At 38.2% G+C, this 25,273-nt stretch overlaps 1 protein-coding gene across 1 annotated transcript in view; it reads right to left on the bottom strand.

Moving 5' to 3' along the window:
- The window catches only part of IQCM (IQ motif containing M), a 112,359-nt gene that overhangs the window by 1,790 nt on the left and 85,296 nt on the right, over positions 1-25,273 (bottom strand). Inside the window, 2 exon segments of the mRNA XM_075150479.1 lie at positions 23,849-23,889; positions 23,891-24,005. Of these exon segments, the coding sequence (XP_075006580.1) occupies positions 23,849-23,889; positions 23,891-24,005 (156 nt within the window).

Below are 25,273 nucleotides of genomic sequence, written 5' to 3'. Positions count from 1 at the left end.
GTAGTCAAATGACTTCCACAGACGTAAAACAACTTTTTCTTTTGTCTTTTAAAACTATCTGTCATTAATACAATAGAGGATTCAAATGATACACACAGACACATGCACGCCCATCCCCATTTCATGCATTAACCAGTACCACACCATTGAAGAAGGTTGGGTCAACAAGTCCCACAAATTCCATTATTGCTGATGGTGAACTTGCAAGGTGAGATTGGCAGGAGGTTTTGTGTTGCAGACAGACTTTGTGGGGTAGGTTAGGGACTAGGCAGAAAATGAAGACCTATTTAAAGAGTTTTCCTTCCTGCATCACTCTGGTCAACACAGCCAACACCATTTTGACCCCTGTGCTACTCCTGCTGTTTCTCAATGTCGAACATATTCCTTATGAATCCTCTTAAAAAATTATTTGCAACTTTAACGTTCTGACTGAGTAATGCAGTCCTCAGTGATGGTCTCCAAAATGGAAAATACAACTGGAATCGCCGGAGAATAATTATAAAGAGTATAGAAAGAAACAATTGCCAAGAACATTTATATTATGATTTCAAAGTCTAACCAAGCTTCTCCTCCATCAGTAGTGAAAACAAGGAGACAAGAGGAGAATAACAACAGAAGGGATAAGAAAGAGAAGCAGCTGGAAGAAATAAGCAGGAAGCCCCAGAATGGAAACTCTCTTGGCAGGATCTGTGGAAAATAGACCCATATCCATAGAGCTGAACTGTATAAAATAATCCATTACCAAATGAAGATTTAAATAATACACATATTTAAACTTTACTGTTACCTATTCTGCTCAACTAAAGAAAAAAACGGAGCTTTGATAGTTTAGAGAATAGTCCAAATAAGAAAGGTCAAGTGAAATTGACTTCTTCCTCTGCACGGTGCACTTGGTCTCTTCAGGTTTTGCACATGGAGACTGTCTTGCCAAAACGCTCCTTGTTGGATAGAGTACTTGTGGCTTCTCAAAGTCTCATCAGCACTGAGATGTGTCAGACGTGGGACTGGGTAGTGGGAAGTACAGGAGACAACGCCAGAAGTATTTCATTAAAAAAACCCCAAGAACCAGCATGTTGCTAAACCAACAAAAAACTGGCCACACAAAGTATCCTTCACAATTACTCCTCAAGATACTTATAGATAAACAAAAAGCTGCTGTAAGCCAGCTCTCCAGAATAAATCCATGCTACCTAAAAAATAACTTGTAGTGTTCACACATGAAGCTGTACAAGTATACCGCAGAGGCAGCCACTTTACAACTTCTTAATGACACATTGTGACGAGATACTGACACTGAATATTTTTCCTGTGGGCAAAAAAATGAGGAAAGTCTAAAACAGATGATTTAAGTAAATTGGTTTTGACGTGTCCGTTTCTGCAACTGTTTGTTGCTTTTGATAAATGCCTCGAACACACTTTGTGACTGTGGTAGTGCACTGTAACAGATTGCCTCTGTCATCTGCCTCAGTTTCCTCATCTTGAAAGTTAGGATAATACTGAACCCTTTTGCAACCATTAAGCATCTACTATTTTTTTTAAAAGTATAGAAAAATTGTGTATCACTTGATGTTAAAAGTGTAGCAGCAAATATACATGTTACATCAGTCAGCATCAGAGGTAAAGCAGCCTAACTTACCCTGGACGAAGGGGTGAACTGAATACAGGCAGAATTGTATGACTTCGTCACACTGTCAGCTGCAAATCTAACTGCAAGTTCTAGTCACAGAGGAAAGACGAGGAACTACAAATGATTCTCAGAGGAAAGCATTTTTAGGTAGTATCACAAATAGAGGTATTCAGATTTTGCATAGCTGGCCACTGAAAACTGCTGAAATTGAAGATGAAATCAAGCATGACCTGGAACACTGGAAGGTAAAGCAAAGAATTTGGATCCTTCCATGAGAAAGAAGCTATAGGCTGAAATCTTGAGTGATACCTCTCTTGAGGTTCCTAGTTAATTCTTATTAGCATGAATGAATCGTATTTAAGTTGCTTTTCAATTTTAAGCTATTATGTGCATTAGAGAAGGATAAGTCACCTTGCCTGTTTAGATGGATGCTATTGCATCTGTTTACTGCTATTAGACATTAAAAGTACAGTTATAGTCATTAAAAAGGACTATGAAGACATGCCATTTTATCTTTGAACCACTGGTGTTCCTGTAACTACTTAAGATCATAACTATTTATTTTTATAACAAAAAGAATTTCTTGGGTGTTTTTTTCTTTTTTACTTCTTTCATTTTTCACTTCAGCTCTTTGCAGAAGCAATGGAACTATAAAAACAGCCTCAGTCGTATGCTGGCTCAAGTTAGCAGGAATATTGTAACGTAAGTTTCTGTTGCAAAAAAATCATTAAAAGCAAAGATGACAGCTTGACTTTCAGATCACAGGCAGAGTTACAGGGCTGGCATGTAAAGAAAATAAAATCCTATTCTTGTTGGATATGGAATTCTCTGAGATAATAAATACGGAAACCTGTAATGACATTTTCGGTCAGTCTCCTGAATATAACTAATAATCAGATACTCCGCTGTTTCACAACCTTGGCTGCAATTTACAGTTATACACAGGCAGATTTCCCAACTTACCACACCAGCAACACAAATAAAAACTGAGATGTACTGAGGCATGTGAACAATGGGAAAAAACGAAGAATTCTAGCAGAAATGCGGAGATGGGTGAGCATTAGAAAGCTTAGACCTTTTGGTTACTTCTGTTAGCTAAATTTGGGGTTGAGAAGAGAGGGCTGGCCCTCATCCGTATGAATGGCATTGCCCCACGGAGGGTCAGGGGAAAGGCTGCCAGCCCATGGAGACACAGACTCACCTTGACTTCAGAGCAGCACCAATGACCAAAAGTTCAGCAGTGTTGCCTGCCTCTAACGAAAAAAGGTTCCTCTACCTTAAGCATGTCTTTTTAAAGTTAGCAAATCCAATGTAACAGCACTTGGAAAAGGCAACTGGAGTGACCTGAGTCTCTGAAAGCTCCTGAAAGACAAATATGGTAATTTTAGAGGAAGCCTATACTTCATGCTATAAACCAATTTCAAATTCATAAAGTGTGAATAAGTACTGTGTTATGTATGTGACATAAAGTCATGGGATCCTCTTAAAACATGATTCTATGATTCTATGATCCTCCTAAAATACATGCAGTTGAGTACCAGCTCTCTCACTGTCCAGTTCCTCCACAGGTCCAGTGATTACTCTGTATATAAGATTGCATTATGATCTAACAGCTTGGAAAAGCTGGTGTCTCAAATCATTCATTATTATTTTAAATCCAGAAGCACAAAAGCTGGAAGAATGTAATTTCAAAATGAGTAGAAGTGACAAAAGAAAACAAAAACCAATAAAAGACAAATGATACTGAAATATTAGCTGTTACAAACTTGAAAATACTCTATTCTATTTTCTTTGCATATAACATAAAGCTGCTTCATCATGAGTCCATTAGCACTTCCCATACCTTAGGTACAGTATATGTATGCTGATATGGGATTGTGTTCTGTGCATTATGGCTGGTTATATATTTCTCAAAGGTTAATCCACTTCGAAATTTATTAAGCAGTAAAACTAAAATTCTATTAACCTTAATGGGATTTACACGAGGGAATTCACACTTAATATGGATGCAACACTGACGCTTAAAACTGTTGCCAGGAAAAAAAGACAGGCTTAGTGTAGTTAAAGCAAAGCCATCACATTTTCTATTTATGTAGTCCTTCACAAGGGTAATCCTCTGTGTATTAAGGAGAGAAGAAAAAGCTGCAGACTGGTTAGTATTTAAGCTTCTCAGATGCCAAGTGAGATAACTGCATTTGCCAATAAAGGGTGGTCTTACTGGTGTGGGACTAATAAATATTGGTAGAAGGATGGGAAGGCATTATCTTCGGTTTTCTTACAGGTCCTGAAAGTACTATTGCTCACATTTTCTACTGTATAATGCTGTACAATAACACTGTTGTTGGAATACGTTCCCTGTAATATAATATGCATGTAACACCATGAATACAGATTCACATTCTCCCTGTACCAGCCATTCCTCACAATCAAACTAAAGTAAAACTCCTCAGATTTTTCTCAAGAGAATATTCATCTTCATTGTTTCCAAGGTAAAATTAATTGTGGACTAACCTCTAAAACATCTAGTTAACATATGGGAGATGATTGACTTCATTTAGAAAGTCTGAGCAAGCTCCGAGTATGTGATCCTGAATTCAGTTTTCCAAGAAGAAATTTATCTGATGCAAAGTACCAAAATGTAAAGTTGCTGAAGAGCTGAGATTTCAATGGGGGAAAATAGGAGGTCCTGAGTTTTGTTCAAAGGGGACCACTTAATGGTGGATACATCAGAATGAGGGCTGCACAGAAAAACATAGGGACCCTGGGGCTTGATGCCTCACCTGTGCCAGGGAGGAATGGCATTTGGAGCAGACCCTGCTGCAGGAGTGACAGCAGAAGCAGGAGAGCATTTTGGCTCCTGCAGGTACAACTGTAGGACTCCCTGGGCTTTCAAGCTTTGTGGGATGACACACAGGAGCTGTAACAAGCAGTTAACTCTTCTGAGGATGGTCACAATTAAGAAGTTTTCTTTGAAGTGCTTTCATGGGTTTCAAAGTGGGACGTCAGACACATTTTGGGTACTCCTGACAGAAAGGTTGAACTATTTGTCCTGGCACTTTGTCCTAGGAGTACGTTTCACTCAAAGCAAGCAATGTTACCCAGGTGGTATCTTGCCCTAGCAGCCTTATATACCAGTCCCAATGAAAACATTTACAATATTGAGGTCTAATCTTCTGCAGAATAAAATCAAATAAAAGCCCTTGGAACAATCATGAAGGAATTAGAAAAATAAAATCTTGTGTAAATTAATAGAAACACCTCAGACTTCACAAGGTCCCTCTTTTGGATTCCCTGACATAAAAATAGCAGCCTGAAACAAAACTACTGAAATAATGCTGTAGTACAAACAAATTGGTACTTTTAGAATAAACCACATTGTAAATGAACGTGGATATACTGACATTAACATGCAGTCTGAAATGATGAAAAAGAATCATTTCCTTTCTTATGCTACTTTTCTTTCATTAGGAATTAAATATTGACAAAATAAGGCCTTTCTCATGCTCTTAGCATTTTTGCCCTTCTTTGACAATGCAACCCTGATACCCTAACACTAACATAAGGCTTTCTAATATGGATTTGCAGCTAGAAGTCTGGTTTTTTATTCCATTCATGTCATTCTACCCAGAAGTGTTTTGAAGACAACCATTTTAAAGAGAGTAAAGTTGAGTTCCTCTCTACGCAACATGGTCTGCTGTGTCAACATTCTTCATTACTAAGATAACTAAGATAAACTATGCAAAAATCTGAAAATGAAATTAGACGGTGCAGAGATGAATTTAATGGTAACTATCTTCTGAACACAGAGATAATTTGATTTTTGTCTTACAGTAAGCTTCCTCATACACAGAATCAGAGCCAGGCTACATACTATGAATCTAAGCCTGGATCTTTTCTCTCCATGTGGGTAGAGGGTTGATTTGCAAGGGCATTTGCATTTGAAGATTTGGGGCTTCTGTGTTTTGGCTTGCATTCTCCTTTTCATCACATAATTGCAATAATAGAATCAGGACAGAAAGTGATTCGTCTTCACATATGTGTGCCAGGAAACTTGAAATGGTGATTAATTTTGGTCATAGCAACCGGTCTTCCTAGAAAAAAGAACAGGAAGCACAGGAAGAAAGTCCTGAGCCAATCTTTTAATAAAGTGTCTGAGACTGGACCATCAGGTATCCAAACCTTCATTTGAAAAACCACTCGATACAGCACGAAATAGAAGAGATCTTTTTTTTTTTAATAAGCCCACCAAACTTAATGGAACCTTTCCCTGACATCCAAAACTATAAGATCAAGGCTCGTATATGTAAGCAGCAGCCTGTCAGACCAGTGGGGGCTTGGAGCCTTTCAACATCGCAGCTCACAAACGTGCTAGCTATGGACTGCAACAAAGAGGCAGGATTAGGCATGAACCCACTAATGGTTTCAGTACAGGCTGCCAATGCAGAACATGCAAACTTCTCCTCAGACCGTATACGCACTTGTTGATGGCCTAGATTGCGTGGGCAGGCGAAGTGCCTGTGTGGTGGGTGAGGTCTCCATTCACTTGCTAATCTCGCAAGCATTCAGGTTCCCACCAAACTCCTTTAATACTAAGTTTAATACCTAGTCCCACGTTGGATATGAACAGTAAGTGGTTCCCCCCGGTGGCTGCACTCTCCAAGCAGGGATTAGAAATAACATCTACATACCTGTCTGGTTCAGAAAAGCAGATTAACCATTCCACAGAGCTTTCTCTTGAACCCCCTGACATGTAGGGTGAGAAAACTGAATACCTCTGAACATTTATGCTATGGTCCCTTGCAGTGCACTGAAGTGCACATGTTAAGATCATTGAAACAAATAACGCATTGCTCATATTGTATTTCCATTTTTTGTAGTGATATTGAGGGATATTTTACATTCAGATGCTATCTGTCTTGAATTAATGAGGATAAGAAGCATGCAGTACGTTGCTACGTATTTTCAGTAGCCCTTATGTTGTTTTCACCCTGTGAATGTTCTTGCAGGGAAATATACCACAAGAAAAGACATATATGAAAGGAAAAAGTAGTTATACTGAGTTCTCTCTCCCTTCCTACTCATATACCTGTCTTTATTCTTTCTGCAAAATATCCACATGGCTGATGGGCCACATGAGAAAGGATGGGAGAAATATTGAGCAAGAAAAAAAAAATTGAAAAGGTTTATTTCCCTTTAAAAACTGTGCAGCAAATGGAGAACAGGCATCATAATTCTTTCCTAATATTCTAAATTCTTTACCATCTCCAATCATATTCAGTGAGTACACAGCCACTGCACATGTACTTCCTTGCTAATTTATCATGCTACATCATGCTCCAGTAACCAGCTTCCCCAAATGTCCAGATCAGGCATCAGTCTGGATCCACACATATCCAGTCTTAATTCCGTGCTGCCAAAACCCACATACCAGGAAATGGAGGTGCAAACAGGTTCGTGCACATGGATGCAGGAGTTCAGAAGACCGGTAATCTGGACAAGCACAGATAGGACATCTGTATGCTGGCTATCCAAGACCTGTTTATTTTCTGCTTTATTTCCTGGTTCACCAGTCATGTTTATATAGATACGTGTGTGTGTGTAGCATGTACACACACAGACACATATATATGCATATATGTAAGTATATATATACAATCTTTTCTTCTCAGATTTGTACCTATATTACCCTCAAATATACAATTAAATTATTATAAGATTCATTGTATTATTTAAAACACTACTTACAAGTTTCTACGCATTTCATTGCATCTCTTTTTAAATAAATTCATGAAATTATTTTTACATAGCATTGCAATTAATTTTAGTTGAATATTCAGCCTTAATGGGATTAATATTTAACAGATTTCTGCAATCTGTCCAAGACTGTTTGCTAAAGAACAATATTATTTCTACTGCTGCATTTGAAGCAAGAATTCCTTGAACTCTGAGAAACTGAAAAAATTAGGATTTCACAACAGAATATTAGATCATGTCCTCATACAATGCTCCTGAAACATGCAAACATTCCCACACATCTGGGAAGCTGTTGCTATAAAATCTCTCTGATGCAAGTAATCCTTACTCAGCCTTTAGTCAAATTCCAACCATTCCACAAAGCTCGTAATTTCCCGAAAAGTCAGAGAAAGTGACTAGGGAGTCAGGTGATGAAATAGAAATGCTGAAATAAAAATGCTAAATCAAGAATTTAAGAGATAATGCATACTACTCAATTAAATCCCTTTGCATTTTTTTCCATTTTGCCAAGACATATTTTTCAATAATTTTTATATCTGGGAGCAAAAAACTCCTCATCAGTTGAAAGCTAGTACATAGTTAGCAACAAACACATCTTTTGTCCTATAAGGATTTACTATTTTATCAATGGGTGAATCTTGGGAAAACACTTAAGTCTTCTGTCAGACTTAACTGACCTATACTATAAATAAAAATATTTTATGCTTTTGGGGCTTCTAAATTTTATTGTTCTCTGTGTTTTCAGCTGTCATAGATACAAAAATGTATCTAGAATAATTCTGCTCTGAGAAGCTATGAAGATTAAACACTATGATCTGTACATTCATGACATCAGACATCCACTGTCAGAAAATGGGAAACTTCTGTGCAAACTGCAGAGTCTTGTGGCAATTCTATCTTTCTTGGTCTTTCCAGAGCAAGTAAAGAAATGGCAGCACAGTACAAAGCCTCCTTGTTTTTTAGGGCTATTATTACTAGTTGATGAGAAGTTCTCTTCAGAATTACTATGATGGTTGTAAGTCATGCATGGATGTAATGCAGCCAACTAAAAATATATTAGACTGGATTTCCTTGTTAAATCACAGTAACTCTCGCCTCTTGATGAACTGCTTATTTGAGCTGATCTCAAATACCGCTCCATTTATGGTCTGTATTTAGCCCTATAAATAGGGTAGTTAAAATAATTTCTATATAAAATCTGTAGAGAAATTTAGGATCCTTCTCTATTAACAGGAAAAACAGAAGGTAATGTTATTTGAGGAAAGGGGACAGACACAGGAAATGCAAATTGGACAGTTACTCAGATGCCCACTTCCATGAGTGTATTTTTCCCCTCTGTCATGCCCCAATATTTGCTGTATCCTGAGCACCTTCTCCAGCCCTCAAAAAGTAGACTGAGAGTAGAAACTGAGTTTTTCCACTCATCGTTATTAAGGAAGCCTCCTGAAACTTTTACTTCATCCTTGCCAAAGGTGCAGCAGGAAGCCCACTTCTTTCAGGATAATCACAATATTTTGAAACCTTTCTTTTTCAATTTTCTTGTCATCTCACAGAATCACAGAACAGTTGAGGTTGGAAAGGACCTCTGCAGGTCATCTTGTCCAGCCCACCTGCTTAAGCAGGGCCATATACAGCAGGTTGCCCAGGACCATGTCCAGATGACTTTTGAATACCTCCAAGGATGCAGACTCCACAACCTCTCAGGGAAGCCTGTGCCAGTGCTCAGTCACCGTCACAGTAAAGAATTGTTTCTGGATGTTCACATAGAACCTGCTGTGTTTCACTTTGTGCCCATTACCTCTTATTCTATTACCTTGCCAGGAACCAAGGTAAGGCTGGCCAGCCTGTAGTTCCCTGGGTCCTCCTTGCCCTTTTTGAAAGCAGGAGTGATATTTGCTTTCCTCCAGCCCTCAGGAACCCCTTCCAATTGCAATGATCAAACAAAGATAATTGAGAGTGGTCTTGCAATGACATCAGACACTCCCTCAGCACTTGTGGGTGCATCTCATCAGGGCCCATGGACAGATGTATGCCCAGTTTGCTTAAGTATTCCCACACCTGATCCTTTTCCACCAAGGATACATCTTCCTTGCTCCAGACTTTCCTCCTGATCACTAGGGCCTTGCATGTCTGAAGACCATTCTTGCTAGTAAAGACTGAGGCAAAGGACGCATTCAGTACCTCAGCCTTTTCCACGTCCTATGTCACCAGGTCTGCTCCATTCAGCAGTGGGCCCATGTTTTCCCTAGTCTTCCTTTTGCTATTTATGTACTTGTAGAAGCCCTTCATGTTGCCTTTGACATCCCTCACCAGATCCAGCTCCACGTGGCCTTTGACTTTCCTCACTATGTCCCTGCATACTCGGACAGTGTCTCTATATTCCTCCCAGGTTACCTGTCCCTGCTTCCACCTTCTCCATACTTCCTTTTTGTGATTGAGTTTGGCCAGGAGATCCTTGCTTATTCATGCAGGCCTCCTGGCATTTTTCCTTGACTTTCTGCTCTTTGGGATGGACTGCTCTTGAGCTTGGAGGAGGTGATTCTTGAATATCAACTGGTTTTCTTGGACTCCCCTTTCCTCTAGGGCCCTATCTCATAGGACTCTTTCAAGCAGTTCCCTGAAGGGGCTAAAATATGCTCTTCTGAAGCCCAGAGCTGTGATCTTGTTTTTTTTGCCCTGCTCCCTCTTCTCCAGTTCCTAAACTCCACCATTTCTTAGTCACAGCAGCTGAGGTTGCCTTTGACCTTCATATCCCCAGCAAGCCCTTCCTTGTTTGTTAGTATAAGGTCCAGCAGACCACCTCCCCTCATTGGTTCCTCTATCACTTAGTCAAAAAGTTGTCATCAATGGTGTCTTAGAATCTCCTTTTGCCCTGCTGTGCTGTCCCTCCAGCAGATATTGGAGTGGTTAAAATCCCCCATGAGGATCAGGGTCTGTGAACGCAAGGCTACTTCTAGCTTTCTGTAGAAAGCCTCATCTACTTGTTCTTCCCAATGAGGCAGCCTATAGCGGACACCCACTACAATGTCTCCCATCCCCATAAGCTCTCAGTTGGCTCATCACCCATCCCCAAGCAGAGCTCCATGTACTCCAGCTACTTTCTCACATAAAGAGCAACTCCGCCCCCTCATCTTCCCAGCCTGTTCTTCCTAAAGAGCCTGTATCACTCCATTGTAGCACTCCAGTCATGCGAGCCCCCCCACCGTGTCTCCATCATTCCAACAAGATCACAGCCCTGCACCTGCATACAGATCTCTAATTTGTCATGCTCATTCCCCATACTGCACGTGTTAGCATACAGGCAATTCAGAGAGGCACCCCAGCATGCGGATTTCCCAGAAAAGGTCAGGGAGGGGGTTCCCCATGATGGTGCCTTGCAGGCACTTCCTTGCTTACATGCAAATGCTTGAAGTAACTCTGCTTAAGCCCTGTTTTGTTGATTATGTGTTCCCTTCATTCACATCACCCCAGCCCCTTGCAGAAGACCCAAACAGCGCAGTACAGCCTTGTCTTTTAGCTGCTGTAGTCCTCTTTTTACATAGGCCCTGTGTAAAAGGTCCCAAAGCCTCCAGTAAGGACATTGCCAAACTATTTCCAAGCCTCCACCCGAAAGATCTGCCTTGCTACCACATTTCAGAGCTCTACCCTGTTCACAGTAGTCACTGAGTCTTTGCAATAAAACCTCCTAATGCCCATATGTGGCAAGCATTTGCTGTTTACATAGCCATTAGCCAATCTTTCCAGAAGATTTCTTTCTTGCATGCCATTTTCTTACTCGGGTTACAAGTGCAAAAAACAGAGGCCTGTAGTAATATGTTTTAACAGGCAAAAACTCAAACATGAAGTCACAGCTACAATTTTTTTCAGATGTGCTTTTCAGCATAGTCTTAGGGCAACAGAAAAAGCAATTTTTCTTTTTTCTGCTTTCATGGTAAGATTTAGTTTAAAAGAACTTTTCTTCAGGCTGATATCTACATTGAAAGCAAGATTTAATCAAGAATTACATTGCTTAATACTGCTTTGCAGAGCTTTGATTGATTGAGTCAGCCTTCCCTTAATCATATGACAAATGAATGGAATAAAGGATGAATAGTCTCCCTATCTGGTCTCTCCATGCTCTGTGGTGTTCACGCCAGCCTTAGCAAAACTGTTCTTTAAGATCAGTCTAAAAAAAAGGGTCAGAGCCTATCACAAACTACTGTATCAAAGAAATATGCAAATCTTTCCATGTTCCATATTCTTCTCAGCCTCCCACTACAATTATTAAATTACAGGGTATTAACAGAAACTAAATAAAGCACTCTGAAAAGACGAATTCCAAGGATGTAAAATTCAAATGCCAAATAGAGAGCATGCAATTAGGCTCTTAAATAATTCTTATCACATTTCATGCTAATATTAGCACTTCCAAAAAACAATAGAAAACTGCAATATTCCCAGAGACACTCCACTGAAACAGCGTAGTGAGGCACAGAGAAAGAATCTTGGTGAATTCTTGTATTTTGATGTTATGCACAAATAACATTTATCCCCTGTTACAATAGTAAAAACTTTTTTTGCACTCCAAAAAGTATTTGTAATATTTATGGTGATACCGAGAAAAAATTGTAGGGTTTTTTCCCTGAACCAATGCAATAGCAAAAATGAGGCTTTTCTGCTTAGATTTTTCAAAGAGCACAAATTAGCACAAACTTTTACTTAATTGGACTCTTCAAGTAAGTACGCAGCAATGAGCATTAGTCTCTCCTCATTGCTTTTTAAAACCTTTATGTCTATCCAGGTCCCATAGCCTTACAGATTTTAATGGCCTTAATGAAGAAAAAGAGCACTGTTATTCAATTTGACTCAAGCAGATCTCCATTCAGAATGACAATGTCGCCATTCACAATGTTATTGTTAGAGTTGTGTCATCCTTTCTATTTTAAATCTTGTTTTTCAGGAGTTTTTAACTTGCCAGTAATTTTTCTTCCTTGAATCTCAGGCCTAACAAATAAAGTTGGTCAGTCGGTTGGTCAATCTGTCTGTCTGTCTGTCTGTCTATTATCTACACACGTCATCTGTATTCCTGCAGTACACAATGCCGACTGACAGAATCATCCGTTCGGCGAGTTATTCAGAATATCACTTTATACAGCGCAAAATCACTGTTGTTCTAAAAAGTGGGGTTTGGCAAATGATTTACCCACCACGCAGTCAAATTAATTTGGATTTCCTGATGACAAAAAGAATCTAATTGAATATTTGCAGGACTGAGGTTTAAATATTTGCTTCTTATGGCTTGTGGTTCTTTGCACGTACTAAATCTCCAAGATCTTTCTCACCCAGAATGGGTATATAACAAGGTATCACAAACTGAGCAGATATTTTTTCTTTTGATTTAATATCTTATAATATATTAAGCAATTTTACCACATTCAAGAGCATATTCGCTATTGGAAATGATTACATACCAGAGCAAGTTCATGAAAATCAAGTTTACATTTTGTACAACTGCAAATGTACAAAGGGCCAAATCCTCATAATTCAGATTGTCAGGTTACATGAAGGAAGGCAAAGGGAATACAGGTCCCATCTTTTTTACTAAGTGAAAAAAAGGGTGAAAACCATTGCATTTCAAGAGGAAAGGTAGGATCTGTGGATCTCTAAACTGTGCAAATATCATCTCTCATAGATCATCTTGGCCATTACTCAGTTCCTTTTGAGAATGGTCTTGTGGGCAGCCCATGGTTGGGCTTTGGTGCACCATGTGCACCAGGTCTGTGCACCATCTCCATAGACATAAATAGTCCATTTTCCTCTTTTCATATTAGAACTGCTTTGGCCTCAGAGACAGGGGATCTTCTGTGATTGCGGATGCCTGATTACCATCCTTGAAGAACGTCAGCACATCTACAATACAACTCAGCTCTCACACCTTCTACATCCTACATTCCCACAGGATTTTCTTTAGCTAACCCAAACAGCCCATCTGCCTTGCATGTGGTTGGAATGTGAAGAACATTTCTGTTTCATAAATCTGATTACTACACTGTTGCTCCTACATATTCATGGTGCTAGAACAGCTGCCTCAGATTTAAATCCCCTTTGCTTCCATGTGCTGAATTGGTAACCCTAAAATGATTTTCTACTTTCTAAGTGGGCTGTAATCCAAGCAGGAATTGACCGTAACCTGGAGTTAGGCACCATCTCAGCATGATATCAAATATTCACTTTAGGGTACACAGTTTGCAAGAACATACACGAAGAACTAGCTGGAGTAGGAATGAAAGTTGGGTATTAGCTGAGCATCCTCAGCCATGCAGCTTTCAGAGAACACATTACTGTATCTAGAAGAAAATATTGCTTTCTAAATGCTGGACCAACTGCTGGGAAAAATTGGAAGGTGAGAGGAACAGATGGTTCTCTCTCAGACCAGAGAAAACTGAAGGGAGACAGTAGGATTGAGAGTAAGTGAAAAAAATTAATAACTGAACTCCCCTTCCCTTGTCTTACTCTCCTCCCCCTCTTCTCTCAGAAGAAACTACATAATGCAAGTTTGGAATAAACAGTATGACTGCAGAAGTCACTAAAAGAGTACCAGAGCCTGGAGAAAAAGCTTTCAGCCCCTGAGAACTGCACTCACGGAGCCACACTTGGTCCACCCAAAATGCTCAGTAAGTGAAAATGGGTTTCTAGAAGAAAAGAATTACTTACCGGTTTAGATCCTTGCTCTGGAACTGACATCAGAGGTCAGATGAGATGTAGACTTCTGCATCCTCCTGCATTTAAGAGGTGCCTACAATGGAGATTTAAATAATCTCTTCTTCCCTGAAAATGATTTTTAATATCAGATAACCAATATATCAGCTGTTTTACAAAATAATGTTTCTATACACATAGCTATATCTATTACATATATCTATGAAGGTGGCTGACTTGATTTTCTAATCAGAAAGTTTTTTAAACATGATTTCTTGCTCTAAAAGGTGATCGCTTTAAGATCACCATTGCAGAAGTGAAAGTTCCCATTTACTAGCTGGCAGTATAGTCAGAATATGCTTCGAGCTGACTAGATGTATTATCACCTGTCAGCTATTTAGAGCTCCTATTAAGTTAGAAGATAGACCCGCACTGAGTCGGGGAAAACTACATCTGCTTCCAGACATCAAACTGACACTTCCTGGAAAGAAAATGCCCCACCTGTTCACTATGGTCTTTGGAGCTGCCAATAGGGCAAGCAGACATTATTTTCAGGATAACCAACTGAAAACAGATTAGCGAATATCAAAACTTTGCCACTACATTATTAACTCCAGTACGTTACTCAGGACTGGAAGCATTTGTATTAAATATGGCACCTGCTGGAAACTATTCAAGAGAACAAATCAGATACAGGAATAAGGCCAGTAACAATGACTCTGGGGGGAAAAAATGCCCTGAAATAAATGGATTCCTATTTTCCTAGTACTTGGACTAGAAACTGTCTTCTCATTGATGTTTAGCATTTTCTTATAATGTGGCCAAGGTTTTATTGATCTATGAGTTTTTTAATTCCAGAGCCTGGTTTTTTGTGATGTAGCAATGAAAATAACTGCAGGTATGCAGCTTCTTATGTCTCTGTGGATAATTGGTCGTACTCACCAGCCAGAATTGACATGTCATCAGGAACTCAAACAATCAGATCACTAAAATTATTGGTTCAAATTTCTTAAGTTGAATTATATCTTCTGAAATGTCTTTCCTGCTGATAAAGGAAGGAGTTTGCTAAGCAAGAGCTTCAGCATGTCTTCTTGTGATTGAAACCCTGAGAGCAGTTATAAATACTAGAAAGTGGAATGCCTGGGCCATAGAAGATATTCAGTAATCTGATTCCTGTTACATTAAAAATTTCCATTGGCATCAAGTGAAATAGATGTAAGCAATGTTTTGCCTATAGTACCCAAAGGAAATGCAAGCAGGTGTTCTAGCATGATTACAAAGCATGTAATTTACATTGATTTCAAAGACAGACAATTCATTCATTAAATATTTTGCATATTTTTAAACAATCTAATTTTTAAACATTATAGAAAAACAACATAAACATATTTGTGAAAACTAGCACACTAACTAGTGTGGCAAAAAGAATATAAATTCGTGTATCATAATAAACAGTAAATATGTTTCAAGAGCCAAGAAAGTAGGATTTAAAGAATTTCTAGTTTCATAAAATATAACTCACTTTTAGGGTTTTAGAAATTAATCTTGCCAATGGATTTCACATTCTAAGGACTGCAAACATGAATCACAGATTTGACAGTATCAAATTTCTTGACTGTACACATGAAGCTGTATTTGTGTTTGGTTAATTGAAAAATTTTGGTTTTAAAACAAAAAACCTCTCTAGTACACTTAACTTTCTCCCCAAACTTCTCCTCACACTAGCCTTGCTTTTGTTAAAATTATATCAGGAAGATAGTAAGCTATCTCCAAATATCTATCTGGGAAGGGTAGGTGGTTAATTGTGGTGTTAAAAAAGAATTGTTATTTTGAAACCCTGTCTTGCTTACAGCTTCATCATTCTGAATATCATGTTCTTTAACTCTAATATTGCAACTTTGGTTTCTTATGGATCTGATTGCAGGGTTACAGTTGTGTCATTCCCAACAGAATTTTGAAATACAGCGCTTCTTGCTGTCGAATTCCAAAGCTTTTAAGTTATTAAAATTGTATGTCTTTGTATATTTGTTATAGATATAATACAGTGCAGTAATTTAGAATCGTAAAATCATAGAATAGTTTGGGTTGGAAGGAACCTTTAAAGATCATCTAGTCCAACCCCCCTGGTGTGGGCAGGGACATCTTCAACTAGATCAGGTTGCTCAGAGCCCCGTCCAACCTGACCTTGAACGTTTCCAGGGATGGGGCATCTACCACCTCTCTGGGCAACCTGTGCCAGTGTTTCACCACCCTCATTGTAAAAAATTTCTTCCTTATACCTAGTCTAAATCTACCCTCTTTTAGTTTAAAACCATTCCCTCTTGTTCTCTCTCAACAGGTCCTGCTAAAAAGTTCATCACTATCTTTCTTACAAGCCCCCTTTAAGTACTGATAGGCTGCAATAAGGTCTCCCCGAAGCCACCTCTTCTCCAGGCTGAATAACCCCAATTCTCTCAGCCTTTCTTCATAGGAAGATCCCCCTGATAATTTTCGTGGCCCTCCTCTGGACCCGCTCCAACAAGTCCCTGTCCTTCTTGTGCTGAGGGCTCCAGAGCTGGACACAGGACTCCAGGTGGGGTCTCACCAGAGCAGAGTAGAGGGGCAGAATCACCTCCCTCGACCTGCTGGCCATGCTTCTTTTGATGCAGCCCAGGGCACGGTTGGCATTCTGGGTTGCAAACGCACATTGACGGCTCATGTCCAGCTTTTCATCCACCAGCACCCCCAAGTCCTTCTCGGCAGGGCTGCTCTCAATCCCTTCATCCCCCAGCCTGTATTGACACTGCATTGCCCCAACCCAGGACCTTGCACTTGGCCTTGTTGAACCTCATGATGTTCACATGGACCCACTTCTCGAGCTTGTCCAGGTCCTCTGAAGTCAAGGCTTTGTTGCAACCACTAGAGTCAAACCTGAATGCCTTTTAGAATTTGCTCAGAATTTTCTTTTGCTATATGCCCTGAACTGAGAAAAATGTTAGCAAATCAGTTGATTTACTGTTTGCAATATCTATGCCAGTAACCACAAAATATGAAACTTAAATTTTCCTTTTGTATGTAATGTTTTAATACAGGGACTAAAAGATAACATAGTACTCTACCAGTTCTTCACAAAGAATGGCAGGCATTTTACTATTTTATATGAATTACGAAATCCTTATTCAAGGCAGCTCTCAAATGGTAGGCAAGAACTGTAACAAAACCCACATATTTTGCTAGTTTTTCTAATGAATAGACTAGTAGTATAGTTAATAAATGGGACAATTTAATTATCTTTCCTGTTCAGGAGAAGAATTTAATTCTATATTCTTGTAACTAAGAGCAGAATTTTTTCGAATAAACTAGCTTTCTAGCATTCTGGTTACTTTGCAAGCAAAAATTGTTTTCACTCCTGTTTTTTTATAGCACAGATTTCTGCATGTAACTGTTGGGACACAAATTACCTCCAGAGTATTTGCAGAATAAGACAAATATTTCTTGTTCTGCCATGAATTCATCAACAATGTTTCTCAGAACTTTAAATCCCTAATTCAATGGCAGAATTCCTGCTAGGTTCCTACTGGAATCCTTTATGATCTCTTCGAAAGATCTTTTCAGACATTTAAGATATCTTCATTGTATTAACTCTCTAACAAAGGCTAACTTGACTCTGGATTTCAATTAGGATTCATGTTCTTGGCCCACTAGGCTGATAAGTAGCTCCATTTAATCATGCAATTACAAATTTTAAAAAATCTCTCTATGATACTATTTGATCATCATTCCTTAGTAAGGTTTAGATCGTGCTTCACGATAAGCAGCAAATGACAATCCAGTAATAAACAGCAGTTAAGAAAAGAACATACAAATGGTTTTGGCTGTTATCTTTGATATTTTTAAAATTTGTCTTGGTTCACAATGAAATAATGATACTTCTGTTAAGTACAACTTTAAAAAAGTGACAGCTTGATTAAAAATGTTCTCTTTTATTTTGAAGGGTTTGAAATTTGTATTTCAAATACATTGAAAGAGATTTTTAAACAAAAAGTATCACTGAAGAGTACTGACATCTTTCACTCAGAGGATGCAGAAAAAAGGATGCCTACTACTTCAGTCAAAAATAAAAATATTTTTAAAATCAGCAGCTGCACTTTCCTTAAAAATTTGTTCTGATAAAATAAATAATAATTATATATGTATAATGTTCATACATATTTATACATAAATGCATGTATATATGTACATATATATACAATTCTCTATTTCTCATTATTAAAGTTTTTTGGAAAGTTTGTTCTTAGCAGATGCATTATGTTGTGTTTGTTTTCAAAAACTGAAAAAGAAACGCTACACTAATACCAGTCCTCAGAAGTTGCAATGAATTATGCTTTATGTTTAAGAAATGTTTAGTCTAGTAGATGTAGAACAGTTTAGAAATCATCCTAAATCTGCATTTCTAGGATTCTAGATAATCCTAGAATACTTCAAAATGGTTCAGGCTTGACACTGTGAATACACGCCCAGAATAATTTGAACACTTAGTGGCATTTTTCCATAATTCTACCTTGGGCATGTCTCTGCATCTTTTGAACAAACTTTCAGATGAACAGGTTTGAGTAATGCAAAGCCTATTTGAAAGACAATGTGAAGCCTTCAGCTCCATTATTTGTGTTTCAGTGGGCTCAGTTAGTTAATCAAATCAGGAAACAGAAATAGAACTGTGAGATTTAATTGACTAGTCACAAACATGCATACAGGTCAGATTGCAAACTCTGACTTTGTAATGTGATGGATGAAATTTTAGAAAACTACAGTCAGTCCAAGAACCTCTTAAACACAAAATTAGACAAATCTTGACTTTTCTTAAATTATTGGATATATTTCATTGCTAAATTATTACCAACCCAAGTGCCACATTCACAGAATCACATGAAAATAGGACTAGAAGGAATGTGACATCTCCTTTTTGCCTTCTTCTAAAGAAATTTCAAACACTATTTTTCACTTTTTGTGAAATAAAATTCTTCCTTTCTGAGCAGTCAAGCTGTCATTTCCAATATTTTAAAAAGACTTTTAGGCTGAATTTTACTTCAGATTCCTTTGATATCCAACACAGTTCAGGAAGCTAAGGTGTGCCCTAATATGAAATGCCACATACCAAAAGAGCCACAATTCTCACCTGAAGTGAGGCACTAAGATGCCACTGCATCATCTACATCTTCTAGAAACATTCGCGTTGATGTGCAGCTTTTCTGTCCTGCTGCATACCCTGCAAACATTTAGAAAACAAAGGCCTTGCAGTAGAGAGCTTGAGCTTTCATTTTTGAGTCCAAATGCTGCATTCCAATATGCTTTTTTAGAGACAGCTTTACAATCCCCCAAACTATAGCAAGCCATACTGCCAGACTAAGACAGAGGAAGAAGCATCTTTGCAAAAATGCAAAGGAAAAAATATAAACATACAGTAGATATTGCTAGCCTAGCCCACTGGGCATATATTGTTGGTCACAGCATGGATCTGACACTATGGGGTATATTTACAGCATGGGGTATGGAGAACTACACGTACAAACAATCGTGAGAACAGTATATTTTTTCTTATGTGAAATGCATTGAAAATTGACCCTGTTGGGATGTAAATGGGGAATTGGATTGTTGTGGAAATTCTACTGGTTTGTGTGCTTTTTAAGTGTTGAATTTTCTTTTTAAGTGATCAAAAGTGCCTTTGAGTCTCAACAGTCAAAGATGGCAAGGACCACATATTGCTCTAATTCTGGTCTTCACAACATCTTGCAGCGATTAATGCTTGAAAGATATTATTAGAACTTTTTATTCCTTTATCCCAAACTGACACCATATGAAAAGCTTGCCGTGATAGCTCTTCAATATCTTCTCTTTTTATTTTCGAAGCTATACCATGTAAATTAAACTGGGAAAGTCACATCAAAGCTAAAAGAAAGAGCTAATATGCACTACATACAGACATTTAAACACCTGCCATATCCTCTCTTGCTCAGGTAGTAGAATAATCACTCTGCCCCTTGAAGTATGAGTGCTTCAGCCTTCCATTTTACGTTGCTTCCTCTCTGCTTCTTTCTTTCCCCGTAGAATTGCTGAGTCCATGTTTACAAAGCTTCTTCTCATGTACACAATAAGACCGAACAATATTACAATTCTCCTGATCGGTAGGACATGGTACTTTCAGGGCCGCCTTATCATAGTTTAGTCTAGCAGCGAAAGGAAAGGTTGATGGAATTGTGTCTGTTCTGAATATCGCCAGGAAACCATCCCTGGCAGAGATTCTTTACACCTGTGAGATAGCTAGTGACTAGTAAATATGAGATAGCTAGTAACTAGTAGATAGCTAGCTAGTAAACAAACTGCTGTGGGCATACACCAACATGTCATAAGGGACCCATCTACATCACCACTGAACATTTCCATTGACTTCTAGAGGCTCTGGTAGCAAACACTGGGTTTCTAAATTAGTTTCTTAAGGAAAGGCTTCCCTTCAAAAACCTTTTGCAACCTTACTTCTCCATTCGAATTAACCACACTAAGCCCATTGCTACACTATCAATATCGATAATTTCAAGGTATATATGTATTTCCAGCAGCCACAATAACATTACATTTTTGTGGTATTGCTTATTTGTTGCAGTAAAATATTGAAAAAAAGTCTTATTTTACAGAAAAAAAACCACAACAAACCATGTCCTGGTTCCATCGAAGAACAAGACATTTGTAATAGATAAAGTAAAAAATTGTGTCCTTCCTTTAACCATCAAAAGGAAATATTGTACCACAAGCCTAATAGAGAAAAGCTGACTCTATGTCATCATTGATAGTGTTATACAGCTTAATATTTATTTCAAATTGCTCACACAGCAGAATAAAAGTATTGATCAATCACCCATACCATTATTTAAATAAGGAAACCATGCCTTCTTTTACCTAAAAGCACTTCAGAAAAGTGAATTTGAAATATTGTCCTGTTTTCAAATATCAAAACTAGGATATATGGAAAGTTGAAATGCTTGCAAAACTTACCACAGTGACAAAATTCAATGTGAATTAAACCTTGATGTCCTGACTCTTTAATCAGTAAAGCAATCTGAATACAAAAGCTGGCAAATAAATTGAGTAGGAAGATGCATTTTCATATAGTCATTTTTCCAAGGGGAAATGAATATTATCTTCCATTTTCCAGTTAAAAAATACAGTGAAGATTACTCATCCTTAAAAGAGATGTTAGCACACTACTTACTGGTAGTGTAGGAGCAATAATAGTTGACATAAGTGTAGAAGTGTTATGAAAATACGCCTTGTATATCAATGATATGAAAAAACCTATTGTATTTCAAAAAGTTTAAAAGCTTATCTTCTGCTTATTTAAGCACATGTAGAATTTTTATACTTAGATTAGAAAGTAATGGTACACTGCACCGGAACCTGTAATTTACACATATGGTGTAAATATATGCCTATGAGAACTTCTACTCTTGAATTAAATGCAATCAAAGTTGAAGGATTATTTATCTTGGCTTAGATCTTTACCAAATAGTAAAAGCCCTGCCTACAGATGAGTTGGTAAGTGGGTGTTCACTGCTTCACAGTTACCCACTGAAAGCTCAATGTATCTCAGAAGCCACAGAAACAGACATGGTAAGCAAAAAAGGGCTGTATGAATTTGTAGTGTTTACGAGTATTAATGGCGGAACACACAATAAATTTCCAGGGCTATCCAGACCTAAAATGCTTATTGGAAGAAGAGTCTCTGAGCTACAGAATGTCCTCCTTCAATAGACTAATCTCTTTTCAAGGCAACTACTGCATCTCTCTTGTCAACCGGTTTAATAACTGCTGTAACTCAAGAAGATGCAATACTCCCGTCACTAAGCAAAAAAGCTCGAAAACCCTCCAGAGGTAGATCTTACCATATACATCATAATCTCATTTGAAGATCTATTTTTGTCTCCTCCAGTATTCTTGCCTATATTATAATCAAAATCTGACAGACCAATATGCTATCAAAGATCTGAATAAGCAGTTTAAATGAAAAGTCATTATCTAGAATATTGACTAGCATGAGGAGAGCATTTAAATACTTCAGGTCTTGGCAGACGTCAATAATCTCACAAAAATGGCACCTGTCTACAAGTGTTGTATACCAGCCTTGCTGCATTAAAATAATGAAATTATTACTATTTCCAGCAGACAGGGATCTGGCCCAAAGAAAGTATAATTCAGCATATCATAGTACAAGTTCAAGCACAGCTAAAAACAGTGCTAATGGTATATCAAAAACAGGGAAAAGCTTTTGTATGTTTGCCTTAAAAGTACCTTTTATGTCTGCAGGTAAAAAAAGAAAAATCCTTTTACATTTCCTTTTCAATCAGAGGCTTACAGCTGTTAGAGTCATGAATACTTATGAAAATATAGTAATGAAAAATTAGTTTAAAAACAGATCCTGCAACTTAAAGTTCAAGTGAGAGAGAAAGTTATTTTTTTAATAATAATTTCTTCAGCACAGCAGCTGTCATCAGGACACTTGTGAAAAATGACGGGAGAAGGAGACTGTCTTGTTAACACATCAAGGATGAGCACAACTGTCTTAATCTCAATCCAGTGCTCTTTTCATCAGAATGCAGCACAAGAATGTTGAACATTGTCTGGACAAGGGATGGTTCCCACTCTCCTCTGCCACTTATTCCTTCTTTCCACCAATCTTCTGATTTATATACACATTTGAAAAATAATCTATGCTTGCAGAGATGGACATTTGACTTTCAGTGTCCTTAAATTCCCCATTTTTGTGCAATTTACAGAGTTCTGTCTTTGGGCCAACATCCTAGAAATAGTTTAGAGCCTAAATGAACTGCAGGAAATACCCATGAAGGTGTGGGAGTAACCGAGAAGATTTTGGCCTTGAGTTTCTAACATACAGCTTGGCTGCCATTACCTGGCAAAGTAAGGGGAAAGGGTATAAGAAGAATAAATCATGGACCATTTCATACAGACTTTAGTCTGATGTTTTCTCTGACTCCAAGCTTGTTACAAGGAAAACTTTTCTTATTCTGACATTAAGGAACCAAAAACCCAGCCTGCTACACACTTCATAGTTTTGTGGAGATTTTTAGATTATTTTTTTCCTTTTATTTTCACCTCCTTCCTGCTCACACAATCCCTGACTGCAGTCATCATCCCTTTCTCAGTGGAATCATGCCCTAAGACACGCTAAGTGTATGGGCTTAGACTTTGCAGTAGCATTGTACCCTCAATGCCAGCACAACCCGGAGAGGCATCCTTCTCTCCCCTATCCTTTTCACCTCCTGTTTTCAGCACACACACTGTGGATTCTTTCTGCACATCCAGATTCATCTGCATGTAAATGTGGAGTTCCTCTGCCTATGATTCTGAGGCAAAAGTGGCAGAAAAACAGCTCTGCCCCTGAATTTGAACCTTCAAAGAGATAACAACTGAACGTGCCCTTCTTAATATTAACACATATAAAAACCGTTACAGGTTAAGTGTGAGGCTCAGTTACTGAGTTAGTAGGTTTTGTGTTGGAAACTCCTGAAAACTAAGGATTTTATCTCATCCTATGGAAAGCCAGTAAGTAAACTAACTCAATTTTTGGAAAGTATACATCAGTTCTTCAGCGGCGGGGGAGGGGAGTGGTGGTGGTGGTGGTAAATTTGTTTGTGGAGATGTATATACCACACATACAGGTTCTAACTGATGATGTGGAAGGCGTAACACCTTCATGCCCTTTATTACATTCATATCTTCCTGAGGGGTTGAAATTTTTACCTAATTTCTTGGATCCATCTTTTCCATCCATAAGAGGGTACCCATGGTAGCGGTACTGTAATTAGGTTCTTGACTTTTGCGCCAAGAGGAGGAAATAATGTGAAAGACATTTCAATTGCTTGATGCTTTTTGATGCTTCTTACAGCAGCAGTGGAAGCTGAAGGAAAGCAAAAATGTATAATGACTAACATCTTTCCTCTGATATATACATAAATGCAATTGGCATTCACAGTAATAATCTGTACAGATAGATCTCCTTTTATTACTTAACTGAAACGCATTAGGATGGAACTGTGAACTTCTGCAAGTTAAAAGGTTGAGATGTATGTACGTTTATAAGCTGTGGAGCTGCTGGATGTGATTAAAAAACAGGACAAAGGTGTTCAGTTTGGAAAGATTTAATTGATTACTGTTCTAATACTTCAGCTAGTTCAACATGCAGATGTGTTCTCTAATGACACTCACTAAATAATGCGGTTCAATCTTTTATGAGTCCAGTGATAAGCATGACTAAAATTTTCAAAGGCATTGAAAACTTAATGGGAGATGAATGTGTACTTATTCTTCAGCCCCTTTGAAAATCTCAAGCTTGATACTTACTGTTTATCAATCACAAACTGTAGCACACATGAAGTTAGACCATTAAATTACATGGTTAAATAAAATATTTGTTAACAGTATCCTATTAAAAACCAGAAAGTGTTAAAATTTCAAGTAAGAAACTATTCTCATCACACTTTATACACTGATCTTCAACAGCAGCTGATCATAACTTATTTTTTACAATGGAACAACTCCATCATGAAAAAGGAGTCCATAAAAGTCCTGTAAGTGTACCTCACACATGTGCTTCTACCATACTCAGGAAGCATGAGTCCTCATGAGACCAAGGAGCTTTGCCAATCACATATGGAGGGCTTGCTTCCTTGGAAACTATAGCCTTATTCCTGACCACAGGAACAGTTAAAGCAATGTAAATTGGTGGATATGACCTTTTTGTAGCAACAATTAGAATAACCTCTCTAGAAGCCTGTCGGGGGTGGGAGGGGGGGGGCAGTTTTCCTTTCTGATTAACATCCAAATGCAACCCATGTCCAGGATGCTGATACTGACGCTCAGGGTAAGAGCACCTGCTGCATCCTTTGGAAAAGGGAAATGAGCCAAATGCCTTATAGCACTACGTTGCTAGCAGTCTTGATCTTTAACCATTTGGGCTATATCTGAACCTACATCTGGAGGTGAAGGGATCTATATTACACAGGGAGCAAATTTCAAGGCCAATTCAGCACTGAACTTCCAATGTTTTGTTGTTACAGTTCAATAAAATCACTTTGTGTTACATTCATTTGTTTCTGTATAAAATAAAGTGAATGTCACACTTTTTTGTCATACCATTTTTATTTAAGTTTTTTTTCTATACCCATT

The sequence above is a fragment of the Calonectris borealis genome, chromosome 4 (genome assembly GCF_964195595.1).
Source record: "Calonectris borealis chromosome 4, bCalBor7.hap1.2, whole genome shotgun sequence".
NCBI lineage: Eukaryota > Metazoa > Chordata > Aves > Procellariiformes > Procellariidae > Calonectris > Calonectris borealis.
This window is presented reverse-complemented; position numbering and strand designations above follow the sequence as displayed.